This window comes from Mustela lutreola, chromosome 14, assembly GCF_030435805.1.
Source record: "Mustela lutreola isolate mMusLut2 chromosome 14, mMusLut2.pri, whole genome shotgun sequence".
NCBI classification, from domain to species: domain Eukaryota; kingdom Metazoa; phylum Chordata; class Mammalia; order Carnivora; family Mustelidae; genus Mustela; species Mustela lutreola.
In genome coordinates this window covers 60,537,482-60,555,122 of record NC_081303.1, presented here as the reverse complement: position 1 = coordinate 60,555,122, position 17,641 = coordinate 60,537,482, and the positions used below count along the sequence as shown (strand labels likewise).

Genomic DNA, 17,641 nt, shown 5'->3' with positions numbered 1-17,641 from the left:
ACTTGTGATCTCTCTCTCTGTGTCAAATAAATAAATAAAATCTTTAATAAATAAATAAATAAGTAAATATGCTCTTTAATTCAGTTTGCCAGCATTTTGTTAGGATTTTTACATCAATTTTCATAAGGAATATTGGTCTGTAGTTTTTGCTTTGTTCTTTCTTAAATTATCTTGTCTGGTTTTGGCATCAGGGCAAAGCTGACCTCATAAATTTTGTTAGGATGTATTTATTCCTCTTCAGTTTCTTAGAAGAGTTTGAGAAGGATTAATATCAATTCTTTAAATGTTTGGTAAAATTCACCAGTGAAACCATCTGGTCTAGAGTTTTTCTTTGTTGGGAGATTTCTAATAAGTGATTCAATCTTGTTAATAGTTATAGGTCTATTCCAAATTTCTATTTCTTCATGATTCAGTCTTTTAGGTTGTGTATTTCTAGTAATTTGTACATTTCATCTACTAGAATGGATTTTTGACCAATGAATATGGATAAGAAAGACTTCAAGGATACCTGCTAGGCATTCTTGTTCCTATTTTTTTTATGTTCTTTACATATGTATCCATAGATAAATATTACCCCATATTTTTAATATCATTTTGGTAAGCAAGTCATCTTGTTTTTACTAACCAAGCTTTAGAATATTTCGACCTCAAACATAGATAAACTATTTGATAAAGATCAGGAAGTCCAGGACCATAAATTCTTAAGGGAATCCTAATTATTTTAGTGAATTTGAATCTTCCTTTTATTAAGGTTTGGCATGTCATTAACTAGATTATGTAAATCTTATCTGGATCATGGTTTAGAGCTTTAAGACCTGCCAGAGGCTGGCCAATATACTTATAGACCTTATAAGATAAAATGAGGGAATATTGTCCAGGGAGAAAGATATATTTTAAAGGGTGAAGTGAAGAGAGGAGGATCTGTTGAAGACACAAAAAAAGAAGAGTTAGGCAAGAGGGAAGAGAGAGTCAGGGTCCAAGGGTTCAGAAAGGAGGTCAACTGAGAGTTAGGTTATGAGCTAGAGAGGAGCAATACAGTTTTAATTTTAGATCCACCAAGTTGTTAGTAGTCCTTTCCAAGGTATCCTTAAAAGATGAAAAATTATTTTTTTTGTCCTTTGGAGTTGTTCTGTCTTTTAGAGCATCTTCCTACCCCCACAAATGCTGCCTATTGACATTTATAAAATTTAAACTTTGGTACCATGGCACTAGGCAAAAGACTATCTTATTCTTTTTTCAAGTTTCCTGGAATATCATGCAAAGGGAGCATGTGGGTGCAACTACATTAGTGAAATTCAGTGTCTTCCACAGCCCAGCAAAGTACTGATGTGCTGACTTGAATATAGTATTTTTATCTCCTCTCTTTTAATTGATCTTCACATTGAAAGTATTTTGTTTGCTTAAATGATTATAAATTGGTTAAAAAAACATAATCTAGGGAATCCAACTTTTAGGTTAATTTCTGAATCCACTCCACTTTCCAGAAAAATACATGACATAGATAGAAAAGTATTTGTGGACAAACTTTTTTGTAATGTTACTTAATCACGTTACCAGACCTAATGTACACATTTCTTAGGGGTGAGAGAGGAAATAGGCAGCATAGCGTTACTTCTAAGTTACCACCTGTGTATATGAGTAGATACATGTTTATACCTCTTTAATACAAAAATTTTTAAGTCGTATTGAAATTTTGCAACTCCAAAATGACAGCGTTCTTTCTAATAGTTCCATCAACCAGTTGGCATCTGCAATATGACTGATAAAATTTCATTGTGAGTCAAAGCATATTTTTTTAACTATGCAATGATTGTTATTGTCCTAAATTGACAGGTGAAGTATGTTGTCCAGATGAACAGCACAATCGGGTTTCCACTGGCATCGGTGACTCCTGCTGTGGCAAAATGCCTTACTCCTCCTCAGGAAACCAGATTTGCTGTGCTGGGAGGCTTCATGATGGCTATGGCCAGCAGTGCTGTGGTGGACAGATTGTGAGCAAAGATTTAGAATGCTGTGGTGGAGAAGAAGAGGGCATGGCATATAGCCGCCTTCCAGGTAAAGAGCTCTTATCTACCTTTCAGGGTGGAGAATCTGAGAAACAGGGAGGTTGAAAATCTTGCCCTAGATATAAAGCAAATAAGGAGTTAAAGCTCATGTTAATTATCTCGAATGCAAAATTTAAGTACATATTATATCACAAAAAAATGTAAATTCACATTTTCTATGTTCATATGATGCATTTAAGTAAAAGGGATTGAAATGCTTTCCTCTTGAAAAGTGTCATATCCACTGTAAACAAAAACAAAACCACACATGAATGCATTGGTTCTGGATCAAGAGAATATTTCCTAGCAAACACAAACAATATGCAAAATTATTACTGATGACACTATGTCATTTATTTTGCTCTGTTATTCTTTTTTGGCTATCAATTTAACACTATTTTTAAAAAGTTTTTATTTATTTATTTATTTGACGGAGAGAGCATGGGCACAAGTGGGGGGAGCAGCAGGCAGAGGGAGAAGGAGAAGCAGGCTCCTCACTGAGTGGGGAGCCGGATACAGGGCTAGATCCCAGAACCATGAACTGAGCTAAAGGCAGACGCTTAATAACTGAGCCACCCAGGGACCCTGTAAATTAACACTAATTGTAAGAATAATCATTATCATTGATGGAGTACTTACTATCAGCCAGGTACTATACCCAATGTTTTATACATTATTAGTCTCTTTTTTTCTATTAATCCTTATAACTATCTTACTAGATAGATACTATTATTGTTTATATTTTAAAAATGAGGAAACTGAAGCATAGAGATTAGACAGTGTCCAAGATCACATGGTAGTCAGATACAGATTTTGGGGTGCCTGAAAGTTATTCAGTTTGGTACCTTTTTAAGGAAAGAAAATGAAATGATTAAGATAAGACAAAATATAAAAATAATATTTACTTAGAAGGAGACACTAAATTATAAAAATTACAAATCAAAGAAAGGATATCTAGCAAATTCCACCAATATAAAAATAGTTCTGTTTGGATTCTATAACTTCTGACATCCCTCTTTTCTCCTCCTGACACATTTAACTTACATCTTTGATGACTGCTTCATGGGACAATGGTTTTGTACCATGTAGCTCTAGAAAGACAACTCATTATTCCTGTCATGTGGTTAATTAAAACATTTTTAATTATATCAAGTTTTGGAAAGTGGCTTTAAGCTTCAATATTTATTATTGTGATTTTATGTAAATATTTAGGATTACTGTCAAATTTGGAGAAATATCTACCAAGGATCTTTATAAGATTTACATTTTAAGTTTTCTTGTCTTAAGGTGATTTGCAGTGACTCATCTTAAATATTTGTTGAACTGACAATATCATTAACCAGTTTTTCATGGATATCTTTATTATATGATTGAATTTGAGTCGTACGTTATCATGATGTCACTATTTTATCTACACATCAGCAAAAGTATAAATTTTTCCAATATATTTATGAGTTACCTATCTTCATAATTTGTAATAATTTATACTTCAATCTTAGATCTGTCATTTTCTTTTAATAGTTTACTACCTTTGTTATAATTTAAAATTTCTTTTGTTATAATTCTCTTCTCGATGGCAGACTATTTCAAGTGACTCTGTTGTTCAGTTTTACAACTTTTGTTTCATATTCCATTAATTTTTCTGTCTGATCTTTCTCTTTCTTTAAAGCATCCCTTTACATGTATCCAACTTAGGAGTCTGTAATTTCTCACATTCCTTATTTTCCCAAATTGCAGTTAAAATGACCTCTTCAAACCTTAATGACATTTTATAGAAGTGACAGAAGTCATATAAACGTAGCTACTGAACCTGGACTTAGTATTTCCCCAAATCAACTTCCTCTTAGTTTGATTTCAAAAATATACATAATCACTCTCCTATTTTAATCAATACAAGGATACCTAAGACAGAAAGCAAGATTAAGGGGCAAGAGACAGAGGCCACAATAAATTGTACTTAAACATTATACATTTGCTAATTTTATAAAAATATGTAACTGTGCTTACCTTGAAGGGAGCTCATGTAAGCAAAGCCTGAAATTCAAGCTTCATCAGCTTCAGGGTAAATCTGCTTGTGTAACCTGCAAATGTTGGAGCTCCAGCCCTTCTCTGGGCATTATTTCAGGACATCATTATATCTTGATGCAGATGAACTATGAATTTCCTGTTGTTTTTCTATAATTTCTTCTTTTTAAACAAAACTATCAAAGTGTTACCCATAATATCAGTAATAGTTATTTATTATACTGTTATTGTTAAATACTGTATCTTTGTACACCTTCTCTTCTATGTAAAGTTCTGATGAAAATTGCTAAGAAGAACACTTCAAGAACAAGACTAATCAATCAAAACAATTTTAAAAGGTACCAGTCCTAGGATTGAATCCTAGATCCAGGATTCAATCCTGAATCTTGTGCCTTAACAATACCAGACTCTCAGTATTTTCATAACCCTTAAGTACATAAGAAATGCTTAATTATATTATTCACAACTAAATTTTAGTATTCCCAGTATGGGAAAGATTTTTCTCCTTTTTTGAGCCAGAAAATACCTGATTTCTAGTTTTTCATTTTATCTTTGGACAACCATCAAGTGTGTTTCTAAGGCATTTACTATTCTATAAAATTATAAATCACCCATCTGGATCCACACTATATCCACCTATGCATTCTTTTTTTTTTAATTTAATCTTATTTTTTCAGTGTTCCAAGATTGATTGTTTCTATACCACACCCAGTGCTCCATGCAATACATGCCCTCCTTAATACCCACCACCAGACTCCCCCATCTATGCGTTCTTTTTTAATCCAACCCAGAAGGACATATTTAGAGGAAGATATTAATATACATACTGTCAAACTATTTGATAGTCCCATGTGATTTATTGATCTGCATCAATTGCCCAGAAAATCGTGATGATCAATAGTTGCCCTATAGAGAACAGAATTAGGTTTCAATTAGGACACTTTCATTGACCCTCCCCCTCCAATTTAATGATTTCCTCCAATACATGGCACAGGACTGCTGGATCTTCAGTGTAAGGTAGCAAGAGAGTTGACTTTGCCAGGTAAAACCAAGAAACAAAACCAAAAAGTAACTTGCCAAGGTCTTTTAAAATGAATGATGCATTGAATCATATGATGCACAAGAGTTCAGTGGAGACACATAGTCCTTCCAAAAAATTTCCTCATGGGGGCACCTGGGTGGCTCAGTGGGTTAAAGCCTATGCCTTTGGCTCAGGTCATGATCCCAGGGTCCTGGGATCAAGCCCTGCGTCTGGCTCTCTGCTTGGCAGGGAGCCTGCTTCCCATCCTCTCTCTCAGCCTGCCTCTCTGCCTACTTGTATTCTCTGTCAAATAGATAAGATCTTAAAAAAAAAAAAAAAAAAAGTCCCCGTGAATTATAGCTTTAAGAAGTTAGTGTTCTAAAGATAACTGAAGTCCAGTCAAGGAATCCAGTCTGGTCACGTGTCTCCTAGACACTGCTTACTGGCTAAAATACGTACACAAGAGTCAGGAGACGATACGACGACAGCAAAAAGTAAACAACATTCTGTGTTCACTATTTGCGAAGCAGTGCTTTATGTACCTTGTATACATCCGCACATTTATAACACAGTTAAACTTTGCATCAACCCTATGGTGTAAGTACTAGTCTCTCCAATTTCGAGATGAGGAAATGGAGGCATTTCTCACAAAAGTGAGAAACCATCCCCAGATCACATAAGTAGCAAGTGGCTGCCTTACTTCCGGTAACATTAATTGCTATTATAAATGAAACCCCCAAATTAGTAAAGACTCAAATACAACAGGGGTTTACTTTTTCTTACATAATAGCACTGAGATATGAGCCAAACTGTAGGCAGCTCTCTTTCCTAGTTATGAGCTACCTGTTGAACTGCCAAATTCCGTGGGCACCTGGGAGTTGTACCTGTTTCTGCAGCCAGAAGGGGAAAAGAGCATGGAGTAACATGTGTCTGAGTTCTTTTTTTATTTGCCAGGTCTAGGAATAGCAAATATTTTAATTAACATTTCACTGAACTAGAACTCAGCTATATGTCGACACCTAAATGCAAGGGAAGCTGAGAGATTTGCCTGTGAATTCTTGCCACTGTGGCTAAGAAAGGGCTCTAACTCCATCCAAATGGTGACAGAGTCCATGCTCTTAATGTCTTTGATCACTCTGATAGTTGGAGCAGCATCGATACTCTCCCACGCAAGCCATAGCAATGTACGTCAGGTCTAGTACGCAGGACCAATATAATAAACTATCAGGTTGCAAACATTTTCAGGAAGACTGGGAAAAAAAGAGGCATTATAAACTCTCCCTTTGACAACATACCTAATGTATGCCAAAATTAGAAGATAGGGTACGACATATGAGTGCTAAGCCCTGAGACAGTGACTTTTAAAGAATGATCTGGGACTTCTAAGGGTCAGACCCTTGGCAGAGAGATGTTTGCAGGTGGTCTGTGAGATCAAAATGGCTTTCATAATAATGCTAACCTATTATATGCCTTTTTCAAACTCATTCTCTCATGAGTATACAGTAGAGTTTTTCAGAGGTTACATGGCATGTGATATTGCAACAATTGAATGCAGAAGCAGGTATGAGAAGTTAATTCCTTCTGGTAAGCCAGACATTAGAGAGGTTTTGCAAAAATGCAAAACAATGTCATTCTTCTCATTCAGTCTTCTCAGTTTGGAAAATGTATTTATTTTTCATAAATATTTTATTTATTATTATTTAAATGAACTAACGAATACATATTTCAAAAACTTTTGTTTTAGACTCTAACCCAGTATTTATCAATAGATATAACCAACATAAACAAAAGCTATTTGGAGTCCTCGATTATTTGTAAAAGTGTAAAGGGGTCCTTGACCAAACTTTGTAAATCACTGCTTTAAGGCGTGGTTATTAGATATACTAGAAAATCGTGGCACTTAATTAATTACCCTGTGCTATAATGAACCAGTTGAGTATCTCCTCTTTTAGATGAGTAGTTAAAAGTACATCCCTTAAAGACAGAACAATGGATGCCAGGTTTGGGGGATGCAAAAGCATTGCCCCTTCCATATCATAATGAGTCAGAATTTTAACATAACAACAAAAATGTCTCATTTTAACATCTGTTCATCTGTTGCCTTTTTTTAGTCAATTGCCATATTCCTTCCTTTGATAAAAATGTATTGTGTAGTGACTATGCTCAATACACTATTCTTGGTGCTTGCGATTGTAAAAATTGCTGACTCCATTTTTATCCTTAAGGACTTATAATCTAATCAAGGAAGAAAGACCCTTTAAGGTTAAACACAGTCCATCAGAGAGGGATGAGCACAAGTATATTCTTAAGACTGAGAGATCACTGCAGTCAGGGTGATAGAAAAAGCTAAACCATTAGATTGGAACCTCAAATAATGAGTAAGATTTTGAGATGTGTAGATGGAAGAAGGACATTTCAGCCAAAGGGCATAGCTTGAGCCAAAGTGTGAAATTGGCAATCTGTGAAGCATGTCCAAGTAGTAGTGAGCAGTTGGGTTTGTTGGAGGGATACACTGTGTGCAAGGAAATAGAGGGAGATAGGTCTGAGTAGGCAAAAGGATCTCAATGTTACTGAGTAACCAAGGGAGGGTCAATGTGATGATAAGAACTGGGACTTCAGGCAACAAATTATTTTGGTGGCAAATGAATGTGAAGAAGAAGGAAAGATAAGTCAGAACACTATTGCCAAAAAATAAAACGTACCTGGTTTAAGAGATGAAGTAGAGGCAACTCTCCATTCAGACAATGGCTCCTAATATTTCAGGGGCTATCCACTCCTTAAGAATCTTTGAAAAGTCACAAAGCCTCACTGCCACTACTACGCAGAAGTTTGCTTGCAATTTCATATATCCCTGAAGCCCATCCTTGGGCCCCAACTTCAGAATCACTTCTTACTGACTTCACTGTGATTTTCCACGCTTGTCAAGTATTTCTGAAGCAAATTGCAACATTACACAGCTCCAGTGAATCAAGATTCACTCTTGAGTTTCTCACGACATTCTGCAATTCTGCCAAGGCTGGTAATCGTGGTGGACATAAGGAATGATACTTTTTAAAAGGAAAAGATCCTCTTTTTATTCTCTTGACCTTCCTGCAGGTTTCAGTGAAAATAGACACATTCCACCTGTCTTTTTCCTCTCACTGCTGCCGCTCCCTCCTGTCGCCCCTAATGACTGTGACCTCAGTGACCTTCCAGAATATCCATATGGTCCTTTTTCTCCTCAACCTAGCAACACCATACCTGCTACACGAGGGTTTGGATCTCATAATATTGTTCCTAAGCCTGGCCTCTCTCACTGTCTGGCATTGTGCGCCTGCCATAAGACGGGGCTGGCTCGTAAAACATCTCTTTATGTACTTTATTACTTAAACTCTTTTATTTGCCTGCAGGAGCCCTTTAACAAAATCACATTGAATTGACTTTCTCACACCAAATCAAATCTCCCTGGTCCCAGTTCAGTTGTCTTTGTCAATATGTATTTTATAAATGGAGTGAATTAACAGATGCTGTTGGAACAGAAGTGCTGGGGTAGCGTTTATGTTTTTACTGCTCTCTCTGGGCAGATGAGTTGTGTAGGAGTGTTATACAGGTATCTCGGGATAAAAGTCACGCTCGTCATTGCGGTGGATATGTATTCTTAACCATTTTCTTTGGGTGTATTTTAAACCTCTTTATTACTCTTTTTATTCTTAGCGTTTGCTTGTATGGTTTTGTCATTGATGCCACTAATCTTGGATTGGACTTAACTGTATCTTTTAGCATAAAGAGATGAACATTAAAGTCTCCCTACCATTCAAAGAGACCAGGATTTTTTGTTACCCATGAGAAACCCATCAAGCCATACCTTTGGAACGTATTGCCTGATTTCTATTATAAAGGTTGTCCATGCAGCCTCGGTTAGGAAAATCTAGGTTGGAACTGCTTTGTAATAGAATACTGAGTTTCCATTTCCTGGAGTCGGACTTCTGCAGAACGACTGACTACCACTATTTGGTATAGAAGACGGGATCTGGAAACTTTGCAAAGAGGGAAATATAGCACATAAATCCATCATGAAAGAGCTGTACTAAAGAATATTTTCCAGAAATATTTCCATGTGACATAAGAATTTTTGAAAGGTGTAATGTAGAAAAAAAACCACATCTCAACAATTTGGGGAGCATGTTTGTTCTACCCTTTCTTTGTCAGTTTTGCAGTGGTAGCCATGGGGCCACCTACTGGTGGAGACAAGCAAGCATCTCTTTTCTTTCATGTTCTGCCACCAATTTTATAAGTTTGTCCTAAGAATGACTAATCACAAAACTTTTTTTCAGTCTTATAGGCCTAAAATATAGTCCCTTGGCTTAAAATGTCGCCATGATCAGTCCCAGAGTTGCATGTTAATTTGTCATGTTCTAGACTGTATTCTTTCCTACTTTACTGTTTTTATCTCAAAAGCATGATTCATAATTCTTGGCCTTTTTTCTTTTTTCTAGAAAAATGGAACGCCTGTTTTACAGAATTAACAATTTAGAAATTCATCAGGAATATATGTTTATAAATGCTTTCCTTGTCAGTCCTGGCCATTAAATGAGTGTTAGTAACATATTGAAACTATTCATGGTATTGTGAGTAAAAGATTCTTTCCTTCACTGTTTTCTCAGTTGTATCCAATAAAATGGAAGCTATCTGTTGGATATATGTTCTGTTGGGAAGATAGAATACATTGCAGTTTGATATCAAAAATAAATATCTAGTAGCTTTATATGTACTGTACCACTTTGGTAACATCTGTCCAAAAAGCATCTCCACCTTTGTACAAATTTAAAGAATAGCCTCTGGAAAAATAGATCGATCCATCAACTATAGATCGATCTATGATCTGTTTTGTTTATCTTTTGGCATATTTAAAATTGTGTATTCTAGGTGTCAGAGTTCAAAAGTCAAGTGCTACATGTGATAAATTAGGCAGGGGTCAAAAGTTATTGCAATGCAGTTTCAGAAGATTGTGTGTCTCTGAATTTGCAGCTCATTCATGCTGAAGTGATGCACTATGGGAATTAGTACCAAACTCTGCTCTGCAACATCTGCTCTCCCTAAGTGAGTTAGTGCACGTCAGACATCTTTATGTCAGAATATTGCAGTGATGGATGCAGTCTTCAGAAAATGCTGCATAAAAATCTGGTGTGCCGTTCTGGCCATTAAGTGAAATTACTATTTAAATTAATGGCACTGTCACAGTTTATCTGTGCAAAGAATGAACGCTGATTAGGGTATTAAGTAATTAGCAATTTATCACACTGGAACAAGGTTGATAATAATTAAAGAAGTAATGGTTTACCAAAGAAACTAGAAAGGGAGTCACTTCTTGTTATGAGAGTGGAATCTTGGCTGAAAATTTTAATTCAGTGAAACAAAGATGAAGCTCTTTGTGAAAGAAAGCAGCCTTTTTTTTTCCTAGTGTAAAAACAGTTCATTATCAAAATTTTAGTTGACCTGTCAAAAGTCCCTCAGAGCGATCAGATGACTGATTAGGAGTTTTGAATTAGGTCAATGTCTGCATTTTTATTTTATACTTAAAGCATGGTGAAACCATCAAGTAACTTGGGAGTAGAAGGGGAAAATGTATTCTGCTCCCTAAAGGGCCAGTTTTCAGTTTTCAGATTGCTCTTTAAAATGGAAACATGAATTATTTTAAGAAAACTGCTGGAGAAAAAAATGACGGTAAAAAGCCCAAGGTTGTATTTAAATGTCTGATCAGAAGGCAACAGGAAAAAAAAAAAATGTCCAAACAGTACAAAACTTGAAGCTCTAGATTTGTGTAAAATGTCAGTTTTACCATTTTATCATAATCAAAACTCAGATTACAATGATAGCTCTGCTGTGTGTATTTATGTGAAAAAAAAAATCTTTCCTGGAAATGTTTTAAACAATGAAATTTATTAATAAAGTACCAAAGAAAACAGTTTACTTTTAAACCAATTACTTTGAACATTTACCACACTTAGATGGCATGCAGAAACTGAGTTATGATCGATATACATCATCTTAAAATATTGGGAGATATTTTTTTAGAGTGGAAAGATCAGTGAGAGAGTTCTTTGGAGTCATGTGTGGCTAAACATCTTTCTTAAGGTATGGACCCAGCAGTGTCTACTTTCGATAATTTTTTTAAATAAAAAGCACTTAAAACTCGCTGGTCTATTATTAGGAGTGTCTTTCATAATGTAGGTGTTTATACAGGACCAGAACAAACAATTCAGGACCCCAGGGCGCTTTGAAGTTGAGGTTCTTTATGTTATCAGTCAGGACTAATAATAAATAAACAAAATTCTAATTAAAATAAATCATTCATCACACTGTGCTGCTTTATCACCGGATATAAATTCTGATATAATAGCACTGTGACATAGGGTGTAGGCACCTTAATTTCTGGCTTAATCTGACTCTAGAGTATTGTTTATCTATTCAGGCTTGTATGTCTAAATTTCTGTTGTATCTCTTCTATGGCAAGATCTAAATGATGTGAACACAGGCAGTTAAACTGAAGTTGGTGCAAGAAAGGAGGTTCGTTCATGTGAAAGGCACACATGTCTTTCCTCAACAAGTGGGGCGATCAATGTTTCCCTTTACAGGGTCTTTCTGTCCCTGCCTCCAACCTCTCATCCATGTCCAGGGATGGGTCTAGAACACAGTGCTGCTCAAAAAACAGTGGACGACTTGTTCACCTGATCGCTGAGCAGGCTCAGATGGGTTTGAAGAAACCTATCTCATGAAGAAAGAATGGTTACCATTGCTGCTGGATTCACAAGAAGCCAGTACGTGCACTCTCGACAAAGCCAGGCAAAAACTTGTACGACTCCTACCACAGCATCTCCAATTACAGGATGGTCCTACCTCTCTCTCTCCTGTTCAGGCTCTCATCCCAGAATGCCTCGGTGACCTTTTCTCCCTTGCAGATCAGAGCTTTCCTCTGATCCCCTGGACTTTATCCCTTTTCCTGCAAGACGATATTATCATCCCAAAGTGGGCAGGTGATTCTCGTGATGGAAATCAGGGCTTTTTTTTTTTACGGAGCTTAGGAGAAGTCTGGCCCTGCTGAATGGTTTTGGAACCCTTCCTCCTGAGTGTTCTTTACCTAATTAGTGTCTAGTGCTCTTGGTAGAAGGACCCTCACTGAACATTTAAATCACCTTGGTAAGGAAATGCTACCTTAGGTATTGTACCATTTCAGCAACTGCCTGAGTCTGACATTTTTATACCAAACTTTATAGCAGTCTCCGTTTTCTTCCTTTTTTTATTTCATATTCATATATAACATTTTATTGTTGCAGGGATGTTCTGTTGTGGGCAGGATTATGTGAATATGTCAGATACCATATGCTGCTCAGCTTCCAGTGGAGAGTCTAAAGCACATGTTAAAAAGAATGACCCAGTGCCAGTAAAATGCTGTGAGACTGAACTTATTCCAAAGAGCCAGAAATGCTGTAATGGGGTTGGATATAATCCTTTGAAATATGTTTGCTCTGACAAGATTTCAACTGGAATGATGATGAAGGTAATTGATAGAAAACCTCTCAGAGGTGCTGATTTGACAATGGAAAGAGAAATACATTGTTCATAACTATTTTTCTAAAATAGGAATATAAAAACTCCTGTGTGCATTATTCATTTTCACATTACATCCATATTAATACCAAATGAGTTCGCTGTGATTGATGTTATTGCAATGAATTCTAAAGGAATTAATAATGATTAGCTGTTCTCAGGAAGCTTTACCCAGCACTCCAGATCAGTGCAGGACCGAAAGTCTGTGCCGAAAGGGCCAGCACTTGTCAGCGGGGACCTCTGCGTCATGCCATTTTATGTCCATGGGTGCTGGAGGTGGAAACGGAGAGAGAGCCTGCCTTCTCCCCTCTGCGCCTCTAACCATAATCCAATAGTTTCCTTTGATAGAGACTTTAAGATCCAGCAAATTCACTCATGCTAATATCCTATTCCTTGAGACAGCGGAAGATCAGCAAATGCCTGTCGACCATGAAAGTGAACAGGCCTCTGAGTGTACCATTTGTTTGGATGTTGAGATGCTTCACGGACTGACATGTCATGTTTTGTTAGCATTCAACTTGACCCAGGGCTCCAGAAACCTACCAGTTTAAGGAACGGATTGTGGACTTCGAAAAACCACACCCTACTCTGTTCTGTAGCAATCCACTATTAGGAGATGGTAGTAAGAGGGTGTGTGGGTCATAGACCATGGAAGGGCTCTTGCCAACCGACACAGCTTTATAGTCATTGTGTAGATGCCATATACATGGGATGTAAAGTAACTCTCAGGATTGTTAGGGTCCCAGCAAGCAATTTGCAATAATTAAGACAATTCATAAAGTTGTTAGAGTAAGTACTTTATGAAGTGAATAATCATACAAAATACCCTTCAAAAATAGTTTTTCATCTACAAATTTTTTTTAGCAATTGGTCTGACCTATACACAACTTTAAAATAGCCTATTCCAGAGATGCCTGGGTAGCTCAGTCAAGTGTCTGCCTTCAGCTCAGGTCATGATCTCTGGGTCCTGGGATTGAGTCCCGCATCAGGCTCCTTGTTCAGGGGGGAGTCTGCTTCTCCCTCTGCCTCTGCCTGCTGTGCGCCCTGCATGTTCTCTCTCTCTCTGGCAAATAAATAAAATCTTAAAAAAATAAACAGCTAATTCTATGAAGTCTCTCCAACACTATGCACCCACAAGTTGTTTTTTTTCAGAAGTTTGGACTAAGAAATTTTTCTGAAATACAGAGTCTTAAAAAGCTGGTGATGTTGCAAGGACATGACTTTTTTTTTTTTTTTTAAGATTTTGTTTATTTATTTGAGAGAGAGAACAGAGAGTGAAAGCAGTGGGGGCAGGGAGGGGGAGAAGGAGAGGTAGAAGCAGACTGCGCGCTGAGCATGGAACATGATGGGGGGTTCCGTCGCAGGACCCCAAGATCATGACCTGAGCTAAAGGCAGATACTTAACTGACTGAGCCACTGAGGTGCTTTGCAAGGACATGCCTTTAAAATGACCAGATAAGAAGCATCTATGTAGAAAACTCTAAAAGGGGCACTCATATTTGAAAAATGAAGATAGAAAACCTGTTAGTCTTAAAAATGACACCACTGCTCACAACTGTTTGCTTCATTTCTGCTCAGTCACATTTGTTTCTTAGGCGTCTCATTTTGGCTCCAGGAAGAGGTAGCTTCTGTGATGCAAGGACAAGGTTCAGGCTATACCCATGATCTTTTGAATTGACTTAACTTGGCTTTAAGAAAGCCAATTAACAGTCATATCAAATATTCATATTTAAATTATTATTATTAGGACAATATTTCTGAATGCCAAATCAAGCAGTAGGTAAAGGTAAAGTTCAAGCTATGGATTGCATTTTGTTTCCTGAAGACCTCTTTCCTGGAGACTTCTATCTCCTACTCCAGTCAGGACTAGACCGCGGTGGGATTTCTCCCCCTGCAAGTCTTCTCTAACTGTGGGTTTGGGAAACCCTTTTACTTCTCTCCCTGGGTTGGTATCCCTGTGTTCTCAATCCAAGGGTCCCCTTTTCTTGCCTTATTGCCTTCTTTTGGAGAAATATCATTTGGGATATAGGTGCGTAAAAGTTAAAATTTTTGAGATCTTGACATTTGAAATGATCATTTTTCGAGCCTCCTACTGGATTGATAGCTTGGCTAGGTAAACAATGCAAGGTTAAAAATTATTTCCACTGAGGATTTTGACATCATGTCTGCATTTTTAAACTTTCATTGCTCTTCTGATTCCTGTTTCTTCCTAGATACCCATGTTGTTTTCCCTATGAAAGATTCTCTTTATTCTGTTTTTCTAAAATTTCATTAAAAATTTTTAAAAAATAAGATTTCATGACAGTATGTCTCTTTGGGGATGATATTATTATTATTATTCATAAAGCTGTACTTTTGTGGATTTTTTCAGTGTGAAATCTCATGACCTTTAGTTCTGGGGAATGTTATTTTATTATTTCTTTGATTATTTGCTCTCTTCTTAATCTATGTTCTTACTGATTAGTTTGGTGTTAGACTTTCCATCTTTTCTTTATATTTCTTAACTGTTGATTAGTTAACTCTTCATCTTTTTCAACACAATCAGATTTTGCCTTAGCTTCATCTTCCAACCTTTGTATTAATTGATTTTATTTAGCTCTCATATTTTTTATTTTCTATTTTTTAGGTTCTTTTTTTTTTTTAAGATTTTATTTATTTATCAGAGAGGGGGGAGAGAGTGAGCACAGGCAGACAGAATGGCAGGCAGAGGCAGAGGGAGAAGCAGGCTCCCTGCTGAGCAAGGAGCCCGATGTGGGACTCGATCCCAGAATGCTGGGATCATGACCTGAGCCGAAGGCAGCTGCTTAACCAACTGAGCCACTCAGGCGTCCTAGGTTCTTTTTTTTAAATTTTAGTTTTTCAGGGTTCTTTTGTTTTTGCTGGCTGTTATTTGTTCTTAGCATCCCACTGTTGTTCCATTCCATTTTTTTTATCATTCTGGAAATACTAACCCCATTATTTATTGTTTCCTGGCTGTGGTTTATTTGCATTTTTCCTTGAATTGTCTCATTTGTTTGATACTATTTTAGTTTTCTTCTTTGCCTTGTTTTGTTTCTGCTCCCTTCAGTTCTTTTCTCTATGTTTTTAAATCTGTTCTTTCCTTTAGCAGCTGAGTGAGAGCTCTTTGAGCAGACGCATCCATTAGTGGGGAGCGGACAGTAGCCTAATCATGTGGCAGGATGGTTTTGTGTCAGGGAGTCACGTTACCAAGAACCCTTAGAAGATCTGCTTTATTAACTATCCTTAATAATGCATCCTAGATCAGGATAAGACGTATGCTTAGCTGACAGCATACAGGAAATCAGTAGGAAAGGGCACTGGGATTCTCGCTGTGCAATATGCAGACTTGTATTTGGATTTTCCCACTCTGGCTGCTGGTTTGTATCTTCCAGTTGACTCGCTCTTTTCCTTTTAATTTCACCAAATCTTCTCTAAGCTCTATCTCATTGTTAACCCTTTACCAAAATGCAGCTAGGAACAACGTAAACCTATTGCTAATGTTCTTGATTACAACCTCCTCCCTTAGGGCTATGAGCTCGGTAGCACTGGCTTACTTTGGCAGTTATCCCAGGTCATGAAATCAAGTATTTAGCCACAGCATAACAGAGTTCCCCAACTTTACAAACCCCAGTATGTATTTCTTTGCCACTGCCCACCTAAAAGTTAAGCCAACGCCATGAGATTTAGGACTTTAATGTTTTTGTTAAGACAATATCCAACTTCAAAGTTCTAATATATGTTTTAGCCAGGACATGCTAGACTATGCCAAAATAAAAACAAGTGCACTCACATGTGAAATGGGTCAATAGAATAAAATTTTTAAAAAATTTTTTTCACATTGCAATCCAGTGTGAGCTAGGCAGCTCTCCTCCAACGAATGTGTCAGGGGCCCAATCCCTTCCATCCTGTGGGGCTTCACACACGACCCTCAGACTGCAATGGGAAAGAGGAGAGAGTGGATGATTACACATGTTTGAGTCTCACCTACAAGCAAAAATACATCCTTCCTGTAGAGTAAGCACATTTCTAGTCATGTGCCTTTTCCTACTCAGCTGGACTTGCAAATCTAGTATCTCTGGGGAGAAAAAACAAAATAGACATTACTGGGCACATGGTATTGTCTCTGCCACATTCATCCAGTTCCTAGCTTCCAAAAATGTTTGGGCTGTCCTGTGGTTATTAGTTCCCTTCCTGTTTCCTTGGACTTTGTCTATTCTCTTACGGTCATCTAGTTGGGCTTCACGAGAAGATGAAGCTAAGTGCAGATGTTCGATTAACTATATTCAAATAGAAATCCTACTCTAGCTTTCTGAAGCAGATTTATTTGGACAGCTTTGGGGTTGGGAGAATAATTTTACGTATATGAGGTAAGAGAGTTTGAATGTAGATCAATTTTAAAAAGCAAAAAATTATTTTCAATACATTATGCCATCTAGGGTGCCTGGGTGTCTTGGTTGGTTGAACATCCAACTCTTGGTTTTGGTTCAAGTCATGAGGTTAAGATTGTGAGATGGAGCCCCAGGCCAGGCTCCCTGCTCAGTACAGTCTGCCTGAGATACCTTCTCCTCCCCACCCACACCTGCTTCTTCCCCTGCTCATGCTCTCTCTCTAAAATTAATTTATTAATTAATTAAGCCGCCTATGGAAAGGAAAGATGAAGGAAAGTTTTGCATTACAAAATTGTTGTCTTATTTATATCTCCTGTAATCTGGGATGATGAAATATTTCATTTTCTGACATTAGAACACATTTGTACTTACCAATAGCTATGCAAAGCCCAGAGATTCATCAGAGGAAAGGTTTACAAATGTAAATAATAATAACTATAATGAGAGTTCATGAAATATATAGATTTTTTAAAACTTAGACAAGGAGAACTTCTTAGAAGTCCAACTTGTCCTACAGCACAAAAGTGCAGGTTCTCAAATATCTCATTATTTTCTCTAAAGCTCCATTAGAAAAC

General features: G+C 37.1%; 1 protein-coding gene across 1 annotated transcript in view; it reads left to right on the top strand.

Moving 5' to 3' along the window:
* Window positions 1–17,641, top strand: part of USH2A (usherin) — a 704,505-nt gene that overhangs the window by 527,157 nt on the left and 159,707 nt on the right. Inside the window, exons 49-50 of the mRNA XM_059145262.1 lie at window positions 1,834–2,055; window positions 12,405–12,628. Of these exons, the coding sequence (XP_059001245.1) occupies window positions 1,834–2,055; window positions 12,405–12,628 (446 nt within the window). The remainder of the gene's footprint in view (window positions 1–1,833; window positions 2,056–12,404; window positions 12,629–17,641) is intronic.